At 44.2% G+C, this 20594-nt stretch overlaps 1 protein-coding gene across 2 annotated transcripts in view; it reads right to left on the bottom strand.

Annotated features, from left to right (window-relative positions):
- SMAP1 (small ArfGAP 1) overlaps nt 1–20594 on the bottom strand; it is a 231098-nt gene that overhangs the window by 142466 nt on the left and 68038 nt on the right. Inside the window, exon 5 of one of the 2 annotated variants that reach the window (XM_045011790.1) lies at nt 12813–12890. The exons of the other annotated variant lie outside the window; for it this stretch is intronic. Within the exon in view, the coding sequence (XP_044867725.1) occupies nt 12813–12890 (78 nt within the window). The remainder of the gene's footprint in view (nt 1–12812; nt 12891–20594) is intronic. 2 annotated transcript variants of the gene reach the window in all.

Here is a 20594-nt window from a genome sequence, read left to right as displayed (position 1 = left end):
CCTCAGTTCCTTCTCTACCGCAGAGAGTAGGATGAGAACTCTGAAACAGAGGGGAGGAGGGTGGGTTGTGGAGCACCAATAGGCACACACATCTTGAAGAACCATCATTACTGCACTAAGTGAGTAACTTCCTCTTCTTCTTCGAATAGTGTCCCTATGAGTGCTCCACTGTAGGTGACTCCCAAGCAGTATCCTGCACTGGAGGCAGGGACTTCGGAATAGAATCTGTGATGGATGGTAGTACCGGGGCACCGAATCTGGCATCTGCAGCAGAGTCTCCCAGGATGGCATAGTGTTCTGCAAATCTTTGTGCAGATGCCAAGGTAGCTGCTCTACAGATTTCAAACACAGAGATGCCCCTGGAGAAGGTGACGGATGAGGAAATCGAGCTTGTGGAATGTCTGCAGATTGTAGATGTGGGTGCTAAATCGCAAAACTGATAAGAGTTGATTCCATTTGAGACCCATTCAAAGAGCATTTGAGCTGAAATCGCCATGCCTTTAAGCCTGTCCACAATGGAGATTTTCTGAAAACTCTTGTCTTGTCCAAATGAAAGGCCAAGGCTCTCCTTATGTCAAGCATATGGAGGATGACCTCCCTATTATCCTGGTGAGGCTTTGGAAAAAAGGTTGGAAAGTGAATGAGTTGGTTCACATGAAATGCGGAAGTCACTTTGAGGGTGAACTTCACATGTGGTCTAAACGTGGCTTTGTTAGGGAAGAACACTGTGAAGGGAGGATGAGCAATCAGGGCAGCTATCTCACCATCCTTCCTGCCAAGGTAACTGATCAGGAATATCATCTTCATGGGAAGGTGAGTTAAACACCATGGGTTGAACGGACTGTCTAGTCAGTCCTTTTAATACTAGATTGAGATCCCATTGTAGGGTAAGAAGCCTAGGTTGGGTAAAGAGGTTCACTACGCCTTTGAAAAACCTCTTCATAGTTAGGTGGGAAAAAATTGAGTACCCTTCTCCCTGCTGGTGGAAGGTCGCTATTGCAGCTAAGTGTACTTTTAGCAAAGTAACAGAGTCCTGATTTCTTGAGATTCAGCAAATAGTCTAGTACTACAGGTAGAGTGGCCGTATCCAGGGTGACTTTTTTGGACTTGCACCAGATCCGAAATCTGGCCCACTTCTATAGGTAAGTATGACGGGTAGCCACTTTCCTGCTGTGTAATAATAATTCCGATACCTCTTCAGAGCCTATGATGTTATTGACATGAACTGGGACCATATGGGTCATTGTTGCAACCAAGGTCCTGTAGTGGCACCAGATCTTGTATAAAGGGGGTCAGGTAAGATGTTTAAGACAAGGTGGCGATGTGCTGGTTATGATTATGCTTTCTGGGTGCATGTATCATTTTTGTATTTAAAGTTATGAATATTGGCTCTATACTGTCTGTATTTCACACTTATGTTATGCTTCTGGGTGACACCCCAGACAATTTTGCATCAGCATTGCCTAGCCTGCTTGATGGCCCATTAAGGAACATCAGCTATATAACTGACCCACTGAAAGAAGGCAGATACACCTTGTGACTCAGCATGGTATGCAGGAACATGCCTATGGACAGAACTCTAAGGTTTTTTCTTGCCATGTGCCCAAATGCTTGTCTTTGGAACATAGAAAGAAAGAGGCCACTTGACAAGAGACTATAAAAGGCTGCTGCAGCTCCTCCATCTAGTCTTCAATCCTGCTTCTTACCTCTGGAGGAATTTTGCTACAAACGGAAGCTCTACACAAAGGACTGATGACCCATCCCAGCTGGGGATGTACTCCAGAGACTCAGAATAAACTGCAGGTTCAAATCATCACTGCTACAAGCCTGAACCAAGAACTTTGCCATTACTGTATGTAATTGATTCCATTTAACCAATTCTAGCTCTCATCTATATCTTTTTCCTTTTATGAATAAACCTTAAGATTTCCAATTCCAAAGGATTGGCAACAGCGTAATTTGTGGGTAAGATCTGATTTGTATATTGACCTGGGTCTGGGCTTGGTCCTTTGGGATCAAGAGAACCTTTTTTCTTTTACTAAGGCATTGGTTTTCATTGGGAAACTGGAGTGTCTAAGGGAACTGCTTGTGTGACTTGTGGTTAGCCAGTGGGGTAAAACCAAAGTCCTCTCTTTCTGGCTGGTTTTATTTGCCTTAGAGGTGGAAAAACACCAGCCTGGGGCTTTAAGGAATTTGTCCTGAATTGGCATTCTCAACTGGGTCCCACTAGACCCAGCATTGTTACAGAGCATGTCGTCTCTATGTGCTGGAACCATGAAAGAGCCAGGCTTTGATCCATAGTATCTGCAGGGTGGGATGGAGGGTGAATCTCTTGTTCTGCAAGAGGAGGTAAGGAGTGGTTGCAAGAGTCATTGCTGGACACAGCATCAGTTGAGACAGTTAAGGGTACCATGTCTGTCTGGGCCAGGTGGGAGCAATTCGTATGATGTTTGCCTTCTCTTTATTTTCAGCAGCAGAGGGAATGGGGGAAAAGGCATAAAGAAGGCCCTTATCCCATGAGAGGAGGAGAGCGTCCCCCACAGAGTGCTGGCCAATACCCGCTGTGAAGCAATACTGTGGATGTTTCTTGTTCTGGTAAGTTCCAAACAAGCCTATCATCAGTGTCCCCCATCATCAGAATATGTCATGGAGCATCACTGAGTTTATCTCCCGTTCGTGATAGTGTGGGAATTTGCTGCTGAGACTGTCTGCTGTCGTGTTGTGTACTCCCAGCAGGCACACCGCTGATACTGTAACATTGTGGGAAATGCATCAGTTCCATAGCATTAGTGCTTCCATATAAAGGGAGGGCAATCTGGCACCTCCTTCATGGATAATGTAATACAGGCACACTATATTTTCAATCATGACCTGTGTACACACACCCTGAATCAATGGAAGGAAATAAGCATATGCATTCCTGACCGCTTTGAATTCAAATAGATTGATGTGAAGGCACGTTTTGGATTGAGCCCATTTGCCCTGCACTGAAAGATTGTTGAGATGTGCACCCCATCCTATCAGAGATGTGTTGTTTGATTGTGGTGGGCAACAACAGTAGTTTGTCTATGTCGCCTGTGTTCAGCCTATAAACCAAACTGAACTATGATGATTGGAGGCATCTCATGCAAAGTCTGGCATGAGCTATCACCTATATGCCTACGGGCATATGCCCCAGAAGCTGAAGGGAATGGTGTGGCCAATATTTGAGGGCTGGATTGCATGGCCTCCTTAAGCGTGGAGAGACTGAGGAATCTGTGTTTTGGGAGGCGTGCTCTTGCTCATATAGAGTCAAGGTCGGCTCCTATGAATTCTAGTCACTGTACTGGTATTTATGTTGATTTCTGTGTATTGATTTGCAGGCCCAGATTCCTGAACAAATCCAGAGTGGTATGGGTAACTCACTGGGCTTCAAAGAAGGAATGCGCCCTGACAAGACAATTATCCAGGTAAGAGTAGATCATAATGCCCTGAGAGCATAGCTGGACCACCATCACAGAGATGACCTTGGAGAATACTCTGGGGGCCAATGAGAGGCCAAAAGGGAGTACTCTGTATTGGTAGTGGTCCTGGCCTAGTATCAATCTGAGGTATCTTCTGTGATATGATACGATCGAAATGCAGAAGCAATCTTGAAGGTCGGTCAAGGGCTGAAAACCAGTCTCCTCTTTCTAACACTGGAATAATCATTCCCAAAGTGACCATCTTGAGCTTTTGACCCTTAACAAATTTGTTGAGCCCTCTGAGGTCTAGCATGGATTCGCCAACGTCTCTTTCTTGGGTATCAGGAAGCAGCCTCTTAGATGTATGGACACTGGTTCTATGGTTCCTACGGTGAGATAGGCTCTCATGAAGCGGAACGGGGATGGGGCATTGGGAGGGACAGGGTGAAATGGATGGAGCACTCATCTCAATCTCCAGTACCCATTTGTCAGAGGTTACCCATTCCTAGGTGCAGCGGAATGGGGTGAGATAGTAAACCCCTCTCATCCCCATGGATGATAACGCTGGATGGTATTGAAGACCGTGGTCTAACGGCACCTCAACCAACCCTTCAAAACTGTCATTTTGAGGTAGATGGCTGCGAAGAAGTAGGATGGAGGACCTGAAGGCTTCCATTTGGAGAACCTGGACTTTTCTTTGGAGTTCTGAAGCGTGTCAGGATTGTGACAAGCAGGGCCTGAACGAAGGCTGAGAACTATACTGTCTTCTGCCCAGGTGTGTAGATACTGAGAGACTGAAGAGTAGTCCTAGAGTCTTTTAAAGTGTAGAGGAAAAAGTACATCTTTTCCACAAAGAGTTTTGTACCTTCAAAGGGAAGGTGCATCTCTTTGGGGAAACTGGATAAGTACAGCCAAGAGACTTGTCTTATGATGACATTGATGATGGAACATGCCACTGTATCAGCTTCGTCGAATGCAGACTGGAGTGATGTCTTTGCCACTAGTTGGCCTTAGTTAATGATGGCTTTGAATTGGTCCTTGTGAGATTCTGGGAGCTGTTCAATAAAGGAATGGAGTTTTGAGTAGCTGATGTAATCATATTTTGCCATTAAGACCTGATAAGTTTGTGATATGGAACTGCAGAGTGGCTGATAAGTATATTTTTCTCTTCCAGTCCCAGTCATAGGGGGTGGATTTCAGGTGATGCTGACAGCCTCTTGAGTTTCCCACATCCACAATCACTGAATTAGGGGGCAGGTGGGAGAAGAACAAATTGTGTCTTTTGCTGGTATGTAGTATTTTTTATTAGCCCGCTTGCATGTTGGTGATACCGATGCCGGGGTCTGCCATATGAGTTTGGTTAATAGAGAGGGCTACTCTGGACAAAGCAGAGATGTGTAGACTGTCCAATCAGAGAATCATAAAATATCAGGGTCGGAAGGGACCTCAGGAGGTCATCTAGTCCAGCCCCCTGCTCAAAGCAGGACCAATCCACAACTAAAACACCCCAGCCAGGGCTTTGACAAGCCTGACCTTTAAAACCTCTAAGGAAGAAGATTCCACCACCTCCCTAGGTAACCTATTCCAAGTGCTTCACCACCCTCCTAGTGAAAAAGGTTTTCCTAATATCCAACCTAAACCTCCCCCACTGCAACTTGAGACCATTACTCCTTGTTCTGTCATCTGCTACCACTGAGAATACTCTAGATCAGTGGTTCCCAAACTGGGGTTTGTGAACATTACAAGAGGTTCCCAGGAAAAAAATCCCTAATGGCGGACAGGGATCCTGGGCAGCACTGGGCCAGCAGCCTAGAGCCCCCGGACTTCTAAGAACTAAGCAGATCAAAGCAAGCATATCTATCACACTGAGGAGATTTAAACTTCAAGACTCCTTATAAGAAATGGAAAGGGAAGTGGATATTTTTTGCTGTTCTTAAAATTAAACAGGCAGTTAGTATTGTTTTTTAAATTATTATGAAAAACAAGTTTAATCTTTGTTGTAACGTGCGTTGTTTGTCTGGGCTGCTTAAGCCCCGAATGCTCGTGTAGGAGGAACTCTTGGGATTGGCTCCTCTCCTGCCACCCATCTCCACCCTCTGACAAACAGAGGCTAGGGACACCATTCCTTACCCATCCTGGCTAATAGCCATGAATGGACTTAGCCTCCATAAATTTATCCAGTTCTCTTTTAAACCCTGTTATAGCCCTAGCCTTCACAACCTCCTCAGGCAAGGAGTTCCACAGGTTGACTGTGTGCTGTGTGAAGAACTTCCTTTTATTTGTTTTAAACCTGCTGCCCATTAATTTCATTTGGTGGCCCCTAGTTCTTATATTATGGGAACAAGTAAATAACTTTTCCTTATTCACTTTCTCCACACCACTCATGATTTAATATACCTCAATCATATCCCCCTTAGTCTCCTCTTTTCCAAGCTGAAAAGTCCTAGCCTCTTTAATCTCTCCTCATATGGGACCTGTTCCAAACCCCTAATCAATTTAGTTGCCCTTTTCTGAACCTTTTCTAATGCCAGTATATCTTTGAGATGAGAGGACCACATCTCTACACAGCACAGACATGTTTGTTGACCCCTTCAAAGAACTAATAGATTAGTAAGACTCAATTTCCCTTTACAGAAACCACATTGACTTTTGCCCAACAATTTATGTTCTTCTATGTATCTGACAATTTTATTCTTTACTATTGTTTTAACTAATTTGCCAGATACTGACAGACTTACCAGACTGTAATTGCCAGGATGACCTCTAGAGCCCTTTTTAAATATTGGCATTACATTAGCTATCTTCCAGTCATTGGGTACAGAAGCTGATTTAAAGGACAGGTTACAAACCATAGTTAAGAGTTCCGCAACTTTACATTTGAGTTCTTTCAGAACTCTTGGGTGAATGCCATCTGGTCCTGGTTAAGTTTCTCAATTAATTCCAAAACCTCCTCTAGTGACACTTCAATCTGTGACAATTCCTCAGATTTGTCACCTACAAAAGCCGGCTCAGGTTTGGGAATCTCCCCAACATCCTCAGCCGTGAAGACTGAAGCAAAGAATTCATTTAGTTTCTCCGCAATGACTTTATCGTCTTTAAGTGCTCCTTTTCTATCTCAATCGTCCAGGGGCCCCACTGGTTGTTTAGCAGGCTTCCTGCTTCTGATGTACTTAAATATTGTTATTCCCTTTTGAGTTTTTGGCTAGCTGTTCTTCAAACTCCTTTTTGACTTTTCTTATTGCATTTTTACACGTAATTTGGCAGTGTTTATGCTCCTTTCTATTTACCTCACTAGGATCTGACTTCCACTGTTTAAAAGATGCCTTTTATCTCTCACTGCTTCTTTTACATGGTTAAGCCAAGCCACAGTGGCTCTTTTAGTTCTTTTACTGTTTTTTTTAATTTGGGGTATACATTTAAGTTGAGCCTCTATCATAGTGTCTTTGAAAAGTATCCATGCAGCTTGCAAAGATTTCACTCTAGTCATTGTACCTTTTAATTTCTGTTTAACTAACCTCCTCATTTTTGCATAGTTCCCCTTTCTGAAATTAAAAGCCACAGTATTGGGCTGTTGAGGTGTTCTTCCCACCACAGGAATGTTAAATATTATATTATGGTCACTATTTCCACGCGGTCCTGTTATAATTACCTCTTGGACCAGATCCTGCGCGCCACTCAGGCCTAAATCGAGAGTTGCCTCTCCCCTTGTGGATTCCTGTACCAGCTGCTCCAATAAGCAGTCATTTAAAGTATCGAGAAATTGTGTCTCTATTTTGTTTGATTCTAATAAAAATACTGTAATGATAAATAATTAATAGTGTGTAATAAGCATGTCAAAAACAAATTTTATATTTCCAAGATCACTGCTTTTATAATTTATACTCAGGTAAAGGAGAAAATCCCTGGAAATATTCATTTTTAGGAGGGGGTTCGCAAGACTTGACATTTTAGTGAAAAGGGTTCACAGGCTGTTAAAGTTTGGGAACCACTGGTCTAGCTCCATCCTCTTTGGAACTCCCTTTCAGGTAGTTGAAAGCAGCTATCAAATCCCCCCTCATTCTTCTCTTCTGCAGACTAAATATTCCCAGTTCCCTCAGCCTCTCCTCATAAATCATGTGCTTCAGGCCCTAATCATTTTTGTTGCCCTCCGCTGGACTCTTTCCAATTTTTCCAAATCCTTCTTGTAGTGTGGGGCTCAAAACTGGACACAGTCCTCCAGATGAGGCCTCATCAATACCAAATAGAGGGGAATGATCACTGCCAGCAGATCGAAGGACATGCCCCTACTTATACAGCCCAAAATGCCATTAGCCTTCTTGGCAACAAAGGCACACTGTTGACTCATATCCAACTTCTCGTCCACTGTAACCCCTAGGTCCTTTTCTGTAGAACTGCTGCCTAGCCACTCAGTCCCTAGTCTGTAGCAGTGCATGGGATTCTTCCGTCTGAAGTGCAGTACTCTACACTTGTCCTTGTTGAACCTCATCAGATTTCTTTTGGCCCAATCCTCTAAATTTGTCTAGGTCACTCTGTACCCTATCCCTACCCTCCAGCTTATCTACCACTCTTGCCAGTTTAGTGTCATCTGCAAACTTGCTGAGGGTGCAGTCCACGCCATTCTCCAGATTAATGAAGATATTGAACAAAACCTGCCCCAGGACTGACCCTTGGGGCACTCCGCTTGAAACCGGCTGCCAACTAGACATGGAGCCATTGATCACTACCCGTTGAGCCCGACGATCTAGCCAGCTTTCTATCCACCTTATAGCCCATTCATCCAAACCATACTACTTTAACTTGCCAGCAAGAATATTGTGGGAAACTGTATCAAAAGCTTTGCTAAAGTCAAGGGACAACATGTCCACTGCTTTCCCCTCATCCACAGAGCCAGTTATCTCATCATAGAAGGCAATTAGGTTAGTCAGGCATGACTTGCCGTTGGTGAATCCATGCTGACTGTTCCTGATCACCTTCCTCTCCTCTAAGTGAATCAAAATTGATTCCTTGAGGACCTGCTCCATGATTTTTCCAAGGACTGAGGTGAGGCTGACTGGATCCTCCTCCTTCCCTTTTTTAAAGATGGGCACTACATTAGCCTTTTCCCAGTCATCTGGGACCTCCCCCGATCACCATGAGTTTTCAAAGATAATAGCCAATGGCTCTGCAATCACATCCGCTAACTCAGGGGTGGGCAAACTATTTGGCCTGAGGGCCACATCTGGGTATGGAAATTGTATGGTGGGCCATGGATGCTCATGAAATTGGGGGTTGTGATGTGGAAGAGAGGGAGGGCTCCAGCTGGGGGGTGCGGCCAGAAATGAGGAGTTCAGGGAGCAAGAGGGGCCTCCGGGCTGGGACAGGGGGTTGGGGTGTGTGGGGAGTGAGAGAGCTCCAGCTGGGGGTGTGGGCTCTGGGGTGGAGCTGAGGTGTTTGTCGTGCAGGAGGGTGCTCTGTGCTGGGACCAAGGGTTCAGAGGGTGGGAGGGGGATCAGGGCTGGGGGTTGGGGCACAGGAGGGGATCAGGGGTGCTTACCTCAAGCAGCTCCCGGAAGCAGCAGCATGTTCCCCCTCTGGCTCCTACATGGAGGTGTGTCCAGGTGGCTCTGCGCACTGCCCAATCTGCAAGCACTGCCCCTGCAGCTCCCATTGGCCCTGAAGCAGGGGCAACATGTGGAGCCCCCTGGCTGCCCCTACGTGTAGGAGCCGGAGCGGGAACATGCCTCTGCTTCCAGGGGATATGCAGAGCCACGACGTGTAGAGCGGGGCAAGCCCCGGACCCTGCTCCCCAGCAGGAGCTCATGGGCTGGATTAAAAATGTCTGAAGGGCCAGATGTGGTCCCCGGCCATAGTTTGCCCACCCCTGCGCTAATTCCTTTAGTACCCTCAGATGCAGCGCATCCGGCCCCATGGACTTGTGCTCGTCCAGCTTTTCTAAATAGTCCTGAACCACTTCTTTCTCCACAGAGGGCTGGTCGCCTCCTCCCTATGCTGTGTTGCCCAGTGCAGTAGTCTGGGAGCTGACCTTGTTCGTGAAGATAGAGGCAAAAAAAGCATTGAGTACATCAGCTTTTTTCACACCCTCTGTCACTAGGTTGCCTCCCTCGTTCAGTAAGGGGCCCACACTTTCCTTGACTTTCTTCTTGTTGCTAACATACCTGAAGAAACCCTTCTTGTTACTCTTAACATCTCTTGCTAGCTGCAATTCCAAGTGTGCTTTGGCCTTCCTGATTTCACTCCTGCATGCCTGAGCAATATTTTTATACTCCTCCCTGGTCATTTGTCCAATCTTCCACCTCTTGTAAGCATCTTTTGTGTTTAAGATCAGCAAGGATTTCACTGTTAAGCCAAGCTGATCACCTGCCATATTTACTATTCTTTCTACACATCATGATTTTTTTTCCTGCAACCTCAATAAGGATTCTTTAAAATACAGCCAGCTCTCCTGGACTCCTTTCCCCCTCATGTTATTCTCCCAGGGGATCCTGCCCATCAGTTCCCTGAGGGAGTCAAAGGCTGCTTTTCTGAAGTCCAGGGTCTGTATTTTGCTGCTCTCCTTTCTTCCTTGTGTCAGGATCCTGAACTCTACCATCTCATGGTTACTGCCTCCCAGGTTCCCATCCACTTTTGCTTCCCCTATTAATTCTTCCCCGTTTGTGAGCAGCAGGTCAAGAGCAGCTCTGGCCGTAGTTGTTTCCTCCAGCACTTGCACCAGGAGATTGTCCCCTAGACTTTCCAAAAACTTCCTGGATTGTCTGTGCACCACTGTATTGCTCTCCCAGCAGATATCGGGGTGACTGAAGTACCCCATGAGAACCAGGGCCTGTGATTTAATAACTTCTGTTAGTTGCCAGAAGAAAGCCTCGTCCACCTCATCCCCCTGGTCTGGTGGTCTATAGCAAACTCCCACCACAACATCACCCTTGTTGGTCACACTTCTAAACTTAATCCAGAGACTAAGTTATGGTGTGACTCGGTCACCTCTGGTAATGATAGTTTTAATGCATCTGCCACTCTTTGAGCTAGCTCCTGGGAAAGGCATCTGCCAACGACGGAAAAGGGGGCAGCACTCTCATCTGTTGATCAAGATGAGAAGTTGGTCTGGAGGGTAATCTCCTCCTCTTGCTCTTCTCTTAAGTGTTCTGGAGGCTCGGACACCCTCAATACAGCAGCCAAAGGAGGGTGTCTCATCAGGCCCTAATACGTCAAGCTAGAATCATGGTAGGCACGGTGTTTATGTACCTGCCAAGGGTCCCAGTAAGGCCATTGAGAAGACCCAGGAGGTTGGTACCACCGCTGTTCCTACTAAGGAGGCATGGTGTCAGAGGGGCAGTATGGCTGAGGCGCATTTTGGAAATGGGTACCACAGTCTCCCGTCATTCCTCTCATTCACCCTATGTCCTCTTGCTCACTGACTCATCACTCAAAAATGGAGGGGCATGGCATGAGGTCACCAAGTCTGGAACTCTGGGTGGATTCATTACCAGGTAGAGGTGAGTCCAGTGCGTCAGACGCCAAAAGGTCTGTCACGTACCAGAAGTCCAGCAATGCCATAGCTGTCTGTTCTGGTAGCGGTTGGCAGTGCTGAGACATCTGCACCAAAGGAGTTGGCAGTGCTGTACTTACTGTGCAGTCCGCCAGTGCCTGGCGTGCCAAGACAGTACCACTGTCAATGCCTGCACCGAAGGAGCCTTCCCCATGGTGGATTCGCTAGTTTTCTCACGCCCACTCAGTACCGATGAATCTTTGCCTGTGCCCATTGGGTCCTTAGGCAGCCCAACATATTCTATCTGATCGGTACCATGTGAGCTCTGGATAGCAGATTTAGACAGCTTCGTTGCCATCGATACCGATGATTCCAAGTGAACCGGAGATTGTTTTCCGTTCGATGAGGGCTTGCTGTGGGGATTCACATCCCTTTTCTTAGAAGCCTTTGAGATTGGCTCATAGATGACTTCTTAGGCTCACCTCCCTTAGATGTAGAGGGTTGTGGTGAGAAGACCCACCACCCGGAGTCTTGGAGTGGCTCTGAGGGCAGTTGTAGGACTGCTTCCATTAGGAGAAGCTTGAGTCTCAGTTCTCTTTCTGGATCTGGGTTTCAATTGTTGGCATCAACCACACTCGTGTGGGATGTGGTTCTCTCCCAGGCAGCAAACGCACTGAGAATGTCTGTCAGTCACTGGGATAGATGCTTTGCAACTGAGACACTTCTTGAAACCCAGTGAACTGGGCATATCCTGTCTGGGAGGGGGCTGGAGGGAGAGAGTTTGTTTTACTTCAAAGTTTAAAGTAAAGTGTTGCGTTTTTGAGGGGGGGAATAAATAAAAGATAAAGGAGTGAAAAAGAAAAGAGTTCTAAAAGATTAGAAAAACAATTAGCAATTTATAGAAGGTAAGACCTGCTAACAGCCAGCTAAAGCTCAGTCTCTAGCCATGGGCGCTGAGAAGGAACTGAGAAGGGTTCGCTCACACAACACCAGTTAGCCTCATGGCAGCGGGGGAGCGCAGTCACAGGCTGAATGGACACTGCCACCAAAATTCTCCAATCAGCAGCACAGGGATGCCGACACCTTTAATGGAGCACCCATAGGGACACTACTCAAAGAAGAATATAGGTTCTACCACAACAGTCCCATGCATGAGTGTTGATGCCTTACATACCACCTATATTTATGTACAGTGTCAGAGTGTTCTAAATGTTGAACAATGTTTTAGGAGTTTATGATTTTTTTTCCCCAATGTCTAAACACTGTCCATAACTATAAGAAAATTCACAAGAATGACAAAATTTGAATTAGTGAAAATTCCACCAAATGGGTCTGTATTTACAGACTTTAATTCCCTTGAAATTAGTTTTAAAAGGTGTTAGACCTGCTAGATGGCTTGGCTGGAGTAGCAGTGCCCTTTCAGGGGAGATTTCTAAAGCAATCTTAGAAATCTTGTTTTACTAAAGGGCAGAGGCTTGATGCCTTATGAAAGTAATGCTCTAAGAGAAAGGGATAACAAAACAAACTCATGCCTCTTCGCTAGTGGTGTGAATGTATCTTTACATGGCTTTGTAGGACAACACAGTAAAAGTTTGAACATGCTAATAATAATAATAATAATCCAAAATAAGTATATATACACATATAGGTGAAAAATCACAGAGCTAGAGGCACTAGCTCTTTTCACTTATGTGATCAGGGAAACAGCATGTAGAAAAGCCTGTGGCTTGTTTTAAATGTCTGAGTTCCTTTTAACAAAGACAATGAAACACTCTGCAAAATCCCGGGGAAGCTACTCTACATTATGGATGAAATCAAATGTACAAATCTGTGCACTGTATTATAATATGTAGGCTGACAAAAAAATTACACTAGGAAAGAGATACCTCCAATTTGCTCTTCTCGGCAGCAGCTTGCAGAGAAGGAGAAGGTGCCAAAGGCTGAACAGCATCAGAGGAGGACATCTGTACAAAGCAGATGAAAGGGATGAGAAAGGAACCATGGCAGATTATCAGAATTAACAGACTATAGAAAGAGCAAAGGAATGCATGATTTCATTTTTTTCCCCCTAAGATACAGAAGCACTTTGGGGAGAAAAAAAAATCATACAATATAGTAAAACAAGGCAGGCAAGACAAAGCATTCGCATTTCGGTCTTTTGAATTTTACTAATGTTATTTCTAAAGGAAGAGAGGTTTGTCAGGTAACAATGAATGATTTATAATGAAATACACTAGAATATAAAAATAAGAAAATGAACCTGGATAAGATCACAGAAAAATAATTAGGTTTCATCCACTGTTCAATTTTATCCAATGTGACTGTTGAAATATTAATGTCCTGAAGCATGAAGACATGCTGTCCCATAGGGGAGAAGGGGGGGAGTGCTTTTGTTCTTGTTCACTGTAACAGAATATTTATTTAAAGAATACAGCAAAATAACCCTGAAAGTTATACATTTAATTAAAGTTCTAATGAACTGCTCTCTATTTAAGAACATGCTAAATAACTGAAAAAGCTGTCAGTTTCTACAAAGCAGCATCCTAGCAGTCGGCTACCAGACCTGTTACGAAGCAATTTATATATATTCCTTTCTAAACATTAGTGTGCACGACCACTATTACCAGCACTGTACTTCCAGAATTACCAAAGATATTATGAGATCGTTATATATGCCACAGAGGCAATTTACACATGAAAATGGGATTTGTCTAAAAGCATTTTCATACATCTTCCTAACCCATTTCTTTGTGTGTACTTGATCACTTTAATAGAAACATTATCCTTCTATTCCCGTTACAGAAAAATGCAACTGAAATATGTTTACTAAATTTGCAGTAAATCTTCAGAGCTATAAAACTGACAACTCTGTATTTCCCTATATCATTAGTACCCACAAGGAAAATTTAAAAATAAATGGAGCTATTACAGCACAGGCCTTTACGTACTGTCAAAAAAACTGATTATTTAGATATGCAGTGTTGTTGATTCCAGGATAATAGAGAGAAAAGGTGGGTGAGGTAATATCTTTTTCTGAACCAACTTCTGTTGGTGAGAGAGAAAAGCTTTTGAGCTTACACAGAGCTCTTCTTCAGGCATGGGAAATGTATTTTCCCGCAGCTGAAGAGCTCTGTGTAAGCTCAAAAGCTTGTCTCCTTCACCAACAGAAGTCAGTCCAATAAAAGTTATTACCTCACCCATCTTGTGTTTTTAATATTTACATGGCATTCTTACCCATTTTTTGGAATTTAATCTTTGACACAGCTTCTTAAATCTAGCTGAAAACTACAGAGAAACCCCTTCTTACATCTTTAGTGTTGCATGTTTGTTATAGAAGATTTCATGAGTATTATAGTTAATTTATGTATTTTTGAACATAAATATTCACTATCGGTATATATAAAGGCCCTGAAAACATGCTTTTGCTCTGAAGGTTGATGCATGAAAAGGGGTTTTGCTTTTTAATAGTGTGTTCAGTAGTTTCAAGATGAAATTTCACACTGGGTTAAACTTGTAGAAGTGAAACATTTATACAAAAAAGTGACTTGGTCAGTATTTTTCTGCTTTTACTTTGTGATAGAATCTACCAGTGTTACAGTAAGAGCTACCTGAGACCCTCCCCATAATAATGCAGTAAATTTAATCTTATGCTTATAACTTTCTGTTGCTATGGAAACAGTGATATCATATCCAGCATTTTGGAATTTACCACATTAATTTCTAAAATGAAAAGGGGGATTATTCAATTATAGCCTTATCTGAACATTGGTAAAAGATTTGGTAACTAAACATAGTAAACTACAAACTATTTAAAACCCAGATAGTCAAGTCTTTAGTCCGATGTGTAAGTCTTCCCATAATTTACTAAAATAATTTAAAATCTCATTTCAGCTGTGCTTTCTGGTTCCTAGACACAAATTGTTTTCAGTTCCCTCACACATCTGTCAGATACAGAATGTGGGTAAGGGTTTTTTTGTGTTTTTTTTTTTTAATTGCAAAATAGGAGTTTTCTACATCTGAAAATCTATTAAACAAATGACAATGGCTATTGGCCAGGCAATATCACACATTCAAATGATGCAATAGAGATCAATGACTTTTTGAAGCCATATAATCTATACAACAAACATATATTGCAGCATTAGTGCACTTGCTTCACACATTTGTTTCCTCATTTGCATACCATCTGTCAAAACAAAGACATCAGAAAGTCAACAAAAGTTGTCCATTATGACCGTGTTTCTTCATTCTTTGGTAAGATTGTAGGCTGTCTGACACTACATTAGCTGTATCCAAGCAGGAGAGGAATGCCCAATATATTTTAACTCCCAGGTCAAGCTAGCCACGTATGGTATGTACTCGTGACCCTGTAAGATGCAAAAAAGGCCAATGTATAGATCCTAGGTCCACTCTTAGTGAAGCTGATTTCATAATGCAAACCGCACCAGTGCATGAAATGCCTAGAGTATAGTCCTGTCCATCTTTCAGTGTTATCATCTTGGTGACCAACACTCTTCCTAAAAATGGAAGTTTAAGATGTGTTATTGCAAATGACGGTTTAAAATTTTTTATCTTTCCGTCTGGTTTCTATCTAGGGCCTGTCAGTCTAGCTCAGTGGTCACCAACCAGTCAATCGTGATCTCTGGCGTAGTGTTGCTGCAGGTAAGGCAGACTGACTCCCTGCCTACTCCAGCCCCACACTGCTTCCAGAAGCAGCCAGCGCAGCCCTGCAGCACAGGAGTTTCCCTCTGCGTGCTGCTCCTGCCTGCAAGCACCGCCCCTGCATCTCCCATTGGCCAGGAGAGCTGCGGGGACAGTGCTTGCAGAGGGTGCAGTGCCATGTGCCGCCCCCTGCCCCCCAGGCTACAGGAGCACATTATCTCCTTCCAGGACGGGTATGGGAGTGGGGTAAGCAGGGAGCCTGCCTTAGCCTCGCTGAGCCTGCCGCCAACCAGGAACCACTGGAGGCAAGTGCCGCCCGGCCGGAGGCTGCACCCCAACCCCACCCCTGAGCCCCCCCTGGAACCAGCACCCAAAACCCTCTCCTGCACCACAGCCCCCTCCCAGAGCCTGCACCCAAAACACTGCCCCAGCCCGGAGCCCCCTCCTGCACCCCAGCCCCCTGCCCCAGGCTCAGCCCATAGCCTGCAACCCCTCCCAAACGCCAACCCCCAGCCCAGCGAAAGTGAGTGAGGGTGGGAGAGAGCAAGCAATGGGGGCCGGGTGTGAGCAGGGCAGGGCTTTGGGGAGGGGTGGGGTAGGATCCTGGGTTGCCCTTAGATTTAAAAAGTGATATTGGCATAAAAAGGTTGGAGACCACTGGTCTAGCTGATCAACTTAACATAAAGAGCTCTTATTTCAGAGAATTAGCATGCTGGAACAACACTAAATGGTCCCAGATTCAACCCAGCCACAGAAACTCTCAATGGGAAGGAAGTCTCCATGGCATTCCTGGTCCTTTCCCTCACCTACTACTTCCTACTATCCTGTGCCCACAGCACTCTGGACTTGGGAACCCTATTGCATCCGGAGAGCTCCAGGCCTTCTTAGCCCAGAGACCAAACGTGCACATTTATTAATCCTGCTTTTAATTCACCCGTTAATCTTGATCGGCTTGTGACTAGGCAGCAATCCCTGTGTGTGGATTCATAGAATATCAGGGTTGGAAGGGACCTCAGGAGGTCATCTAGTCCAACCCCCTGCTCAAAGCAGGACCAATCCCCAGACAGATTTTTTACCCCAGTTCCCTAAATGGCCCCCTCAAGGACTGAACTCACAACCCTGGGTTTAGCAGGCCAATGCTCAAACCACTGAGCTATCCCTACCCCCAAACTATGCTTCAGTGGTTTCAAGCTTATTCACAGAAGGAAATCTCTCAAAAGGTGGACTGAGGCAGTGGGCTGTCACCACATCTTCCTTGTAAGGTACTGTTGGGTTTTCATTCACTACCGTTATTATTCAATATACATTTGAAGTCTTCAGGGAATATTCCTAAGTCATGATCTGAGATACCATCAGTATGTTCAGCTCTTTGAGGACTGGAAAACTAATACCTAGATATCATGGTGATAGGAGCTTTGGAAACAACAGCCAGACACAGCCTTGTTTGGCAAGGGTTGAATGATTTATGTTTAGACGAGATGAGACAGTGATACCAGCAGGTGGGTAGATATGACTATTCTGAGAAATTTGTGGATGACTAATATTGTTACAGAATCCATGAAGCACACGTTGTCCATCAGTATCTAGAATAACTGATGATTTCTTAAATTTTTAAAAATTACAAAGCTAATTAAGTACTTCTTCCTACATTTCTTAAAAGGCAATTGAGATCAGTTGGATCCTCTCTCTTATCTGTCTTCAAATTTTATCAGGATTACATCAAGGAAGGGCCTTCAGTTTGGGAGCTATATATTTACAGACTATGTCTAAGATTTCGACTGTATATGTTTTCAAGGATTTGTGAATGGTCTACTAGAACCAGTTCACTTTCAGCAATTCAAGCGTCCTTCTCCAAACCTCATTAGCTCTTCCTTTTCAATCTCCATTTGCAAGATTTGTTGTTCTTACTGGACCCTACTGGTGTATTTCAATGTATCAGATGCTCTGCACAGGATACTGTAGTAAGGAATTTAAAAATATTACCCAAAACATTTTTGCATCTGAAGAAAATTCCATGAAATTAAGGTTTTACTCTCATCGTCTACCCTTATAACAAAGATTTCTTGGTCTACTAAAAGATCCAAATGAAAAGGAATAAGAGTGAGTGTAGTAGAGCACACTGTATTTCAGTTTCTTTCTTTGTGACTGTTTTCATTTCTCTCTCTAGCTAGAAATACAATCTAATAACCAGAAAAAACTGATTGCTTTGAATTGAAACTACAGTACTGAACAGTTCTACCATCCAATTACAAATTAAATAGATTTACCTCTCAGGTGAAAAGTGTATAATAAAACTTACAGTACCTATCCTTTTACAGTTTTGCAAAGATCTCTGCAATACACCTTGAACTTAATTTTAGTTCAAATAAAATAAGCTGGAATTTTAAAGTTTCATTACGGACGTGAAAGATTTTTTTATTAAAATAAAAAAGGATTAGAAGGATAAAGATTTCTACAGTACCTTGTAGGATTCTGCTTGAGTTTTATACTGACATTATACTGACCTAGTCTAGTGATGATCCTGGGTGGAATAAATGAGGGCAATATATAGCCATACAAATGGCTATTACTAAACAAATAGCTATAAACATGGGCATATAAAGGAACTACGGCAACAGCTTTAATTAGCTGTTTACAATTAGTTTCTTCCATTATTTTGAAAGTACATGCTGTATTTTGTTTTGATTTGTTATTTGGCAAAAATAATGTCAAGTAAGAACCCAGCAACATCAAAAGTATCACAACCTTTTATTTAACGCTTCTGATATCGAGTGTTAGCCAGGTAATTCATACATCAACTAATCCATAAATTTAACTTTTAAACATTTATCAAACCATGGATGGACTTCATAAGACCACAGAACCCACCCTACCAAAAATGCTTTAACCACCTAATGTGGAGTTAGGGGTTGAACCGAACAAGAGTGCCCTCTAGTGGCCATTTTACATATACACAGTTAATTTACAGAGAAGATTCAGCACTGAACCTAGAACATAAGTAAAATCTGTTAAATTTTTAATCGTTTCTAGTTAATTATTTTCTGCAATTAGACTTCTCCTTTGGCTGAATGATTAGTTGAGGCTTTTGAGATATTTAGTAGTAAGAAAATTAAATGTGCCTTTGCACTACTAAAAATATTTTATTATTTGCTTGGCAGTAGTGGATAGAATCCCAATTAGGTTTCTATTGTACTAGGTGCCACACATCCACAACAGTAGACCCAAACTGCTTACAATCCTTAAAAAATGGTTATTCACATTCTTGTAACTGTTCTTTGAGATGTGTTGTTCATGTCCATTCCAGTTAGATGTGTGCGCACTGTGTGCACAGTTGTTAGAAAATTTTTCCCCTAGCAGCACCCATTGGGTCGGCTGTCGAGCCCCCTGGAGTGGCGCCTCCATGGCGGTGAATATAGGACCCTGCTGACCCACTACAGCCTCAGGTCCTTCTTGCCAGCTACTCAGGCAGAGGAGAAGGCAGGCAGGTCTGGAATGGACATGAGCAACACATCTCAAAGAACAGTTATGAGAAGGTGAGTAACTTTTTTCTTTGTGTGCTTGCTCATGTTGATTCCAGTTAGGTGATTCCCAAGCCCTACCCCAGAGATGGATTGGAGTTATGGAATCACTGACTGGAGCACAGCTCTACCAAAAGCTGCACTGTCTCTGGAATGCTGGGTAATGGCGTAATAAGAGGTGAAGGTGTGAACTGAGGACCATGACGCTGCCCTGTAGATTTCTTGTATCGGGACCTGGGCCAGGAATGCCACCGAGGAGGCCTGTGCCCTTCTGGAATGTGCCATTATTGCCAGAGCATAGACTTCAGCTAGATCATAGCATGTCTGGATGCAGGACGTGATCCACGACTAAATCCTCTGAGATGAGACCCGGAGCCATTTTATCTGATCTGCCACTGCCACGAACAGCTGGTTCAACTTATGAAACAGCTTTGTGCGCTTAATGTAGAAGGCTAGCGCCCATCGAATGTATGGTGTGTGAAGCCTCTGTTCCTGGCTACTTACATGAGGCTTAGGGTAAAAAGACAGGAAGAAAAATGTCCTGGTTGGAGTGGAATTTGGAAGAAAGGCTGGGTGAGGCCTAAGCTGCACCTTGTCCATGAAGAAAACCATGTAAGGAGGATCGGAGTTGAGGGCCTTCAGCTCCAAAACCCTCCTCGCTGAAGTAATGGCGACTAGGAAGGCCACCTTTGTTATACTTATAAGCAGCACACGTAATCTTTTTCAAGGGGATAAGGCAATACACCGCATGTCCCATAGCAGATATAGGAGTGAACAAGTCACCAGTGGTTCAGACGAGGGCCCCCCATCAGTTTGGAAAGGACCAGGTTGAGGTCCCACACCAGGATCAGCTGTCTAAGCTGCAGGTACAGTCACTCCAAGCCTTTGAGAAAAGAGCCAATTATGGAGTTGGCGAAGACGGAGCACGCAGCTGCTCATGGATGGAATGCAGAGATAGCTGCCAAGTGTACCTTGATGGATAAGGCTGCCAGACCCTGCTGTTTCAAATGCAGTATATATTCCTGGTTAAGTGGTATGGGTGCCTGTGTGGGGGGTGGGGTGTCTGAGCATACCAGATTGTGAATCTTTTCCATTTGGCCAGGTAGGTGGCCCTGGTGGAGGGCTTCCTGCTACCAAGCAAGACCTCCCTAACCTGCTCTGAGCACATGAATTCCATGAGGTTTAGCCATGAAGCTTCCAAGCCATGAGGTGAAGGGACTGGAGGTTGGGCTGGTGAAGGCAACCATGATCCTGGGTAATCAGGTCTGGGACTAAGGGCAATGCGATTGGGGTGTCCACCAACAGCTCCAGGAGCGTGGTGTACCATTGGTGACGAGGCCATGCCGGTGCAACCAGTATGACCACCGCCTTGTCTGAGGACTTTAAACAGGACCTTGTGCACGAATGGGAATGGGGGAAATGCGTATAGCAGATGATTCATCCAGAGGCGGCCCAGGCTACGATTCCAGAAAGCAGAACCACCAGCAC

Source organism: Mauremys mutica, chromosome 3, assembly GCF_020497125.1.
Source record: "Mauremys mutica isolate MM-2020 ecotype Southern chromosome 3, ASM2049712v1, whole genome shotgun sequence".
Classification (NCBI taxonomy): Eukaryota; Metazoa; Chordata; order Testudines; family Geoemydidae; genus Mauremys; species Mauremys mutica.
Note: the sequence above shows the minus strand (reverse complement) of the source record. Positions and strands in the feature narration are given on the sequence as shown.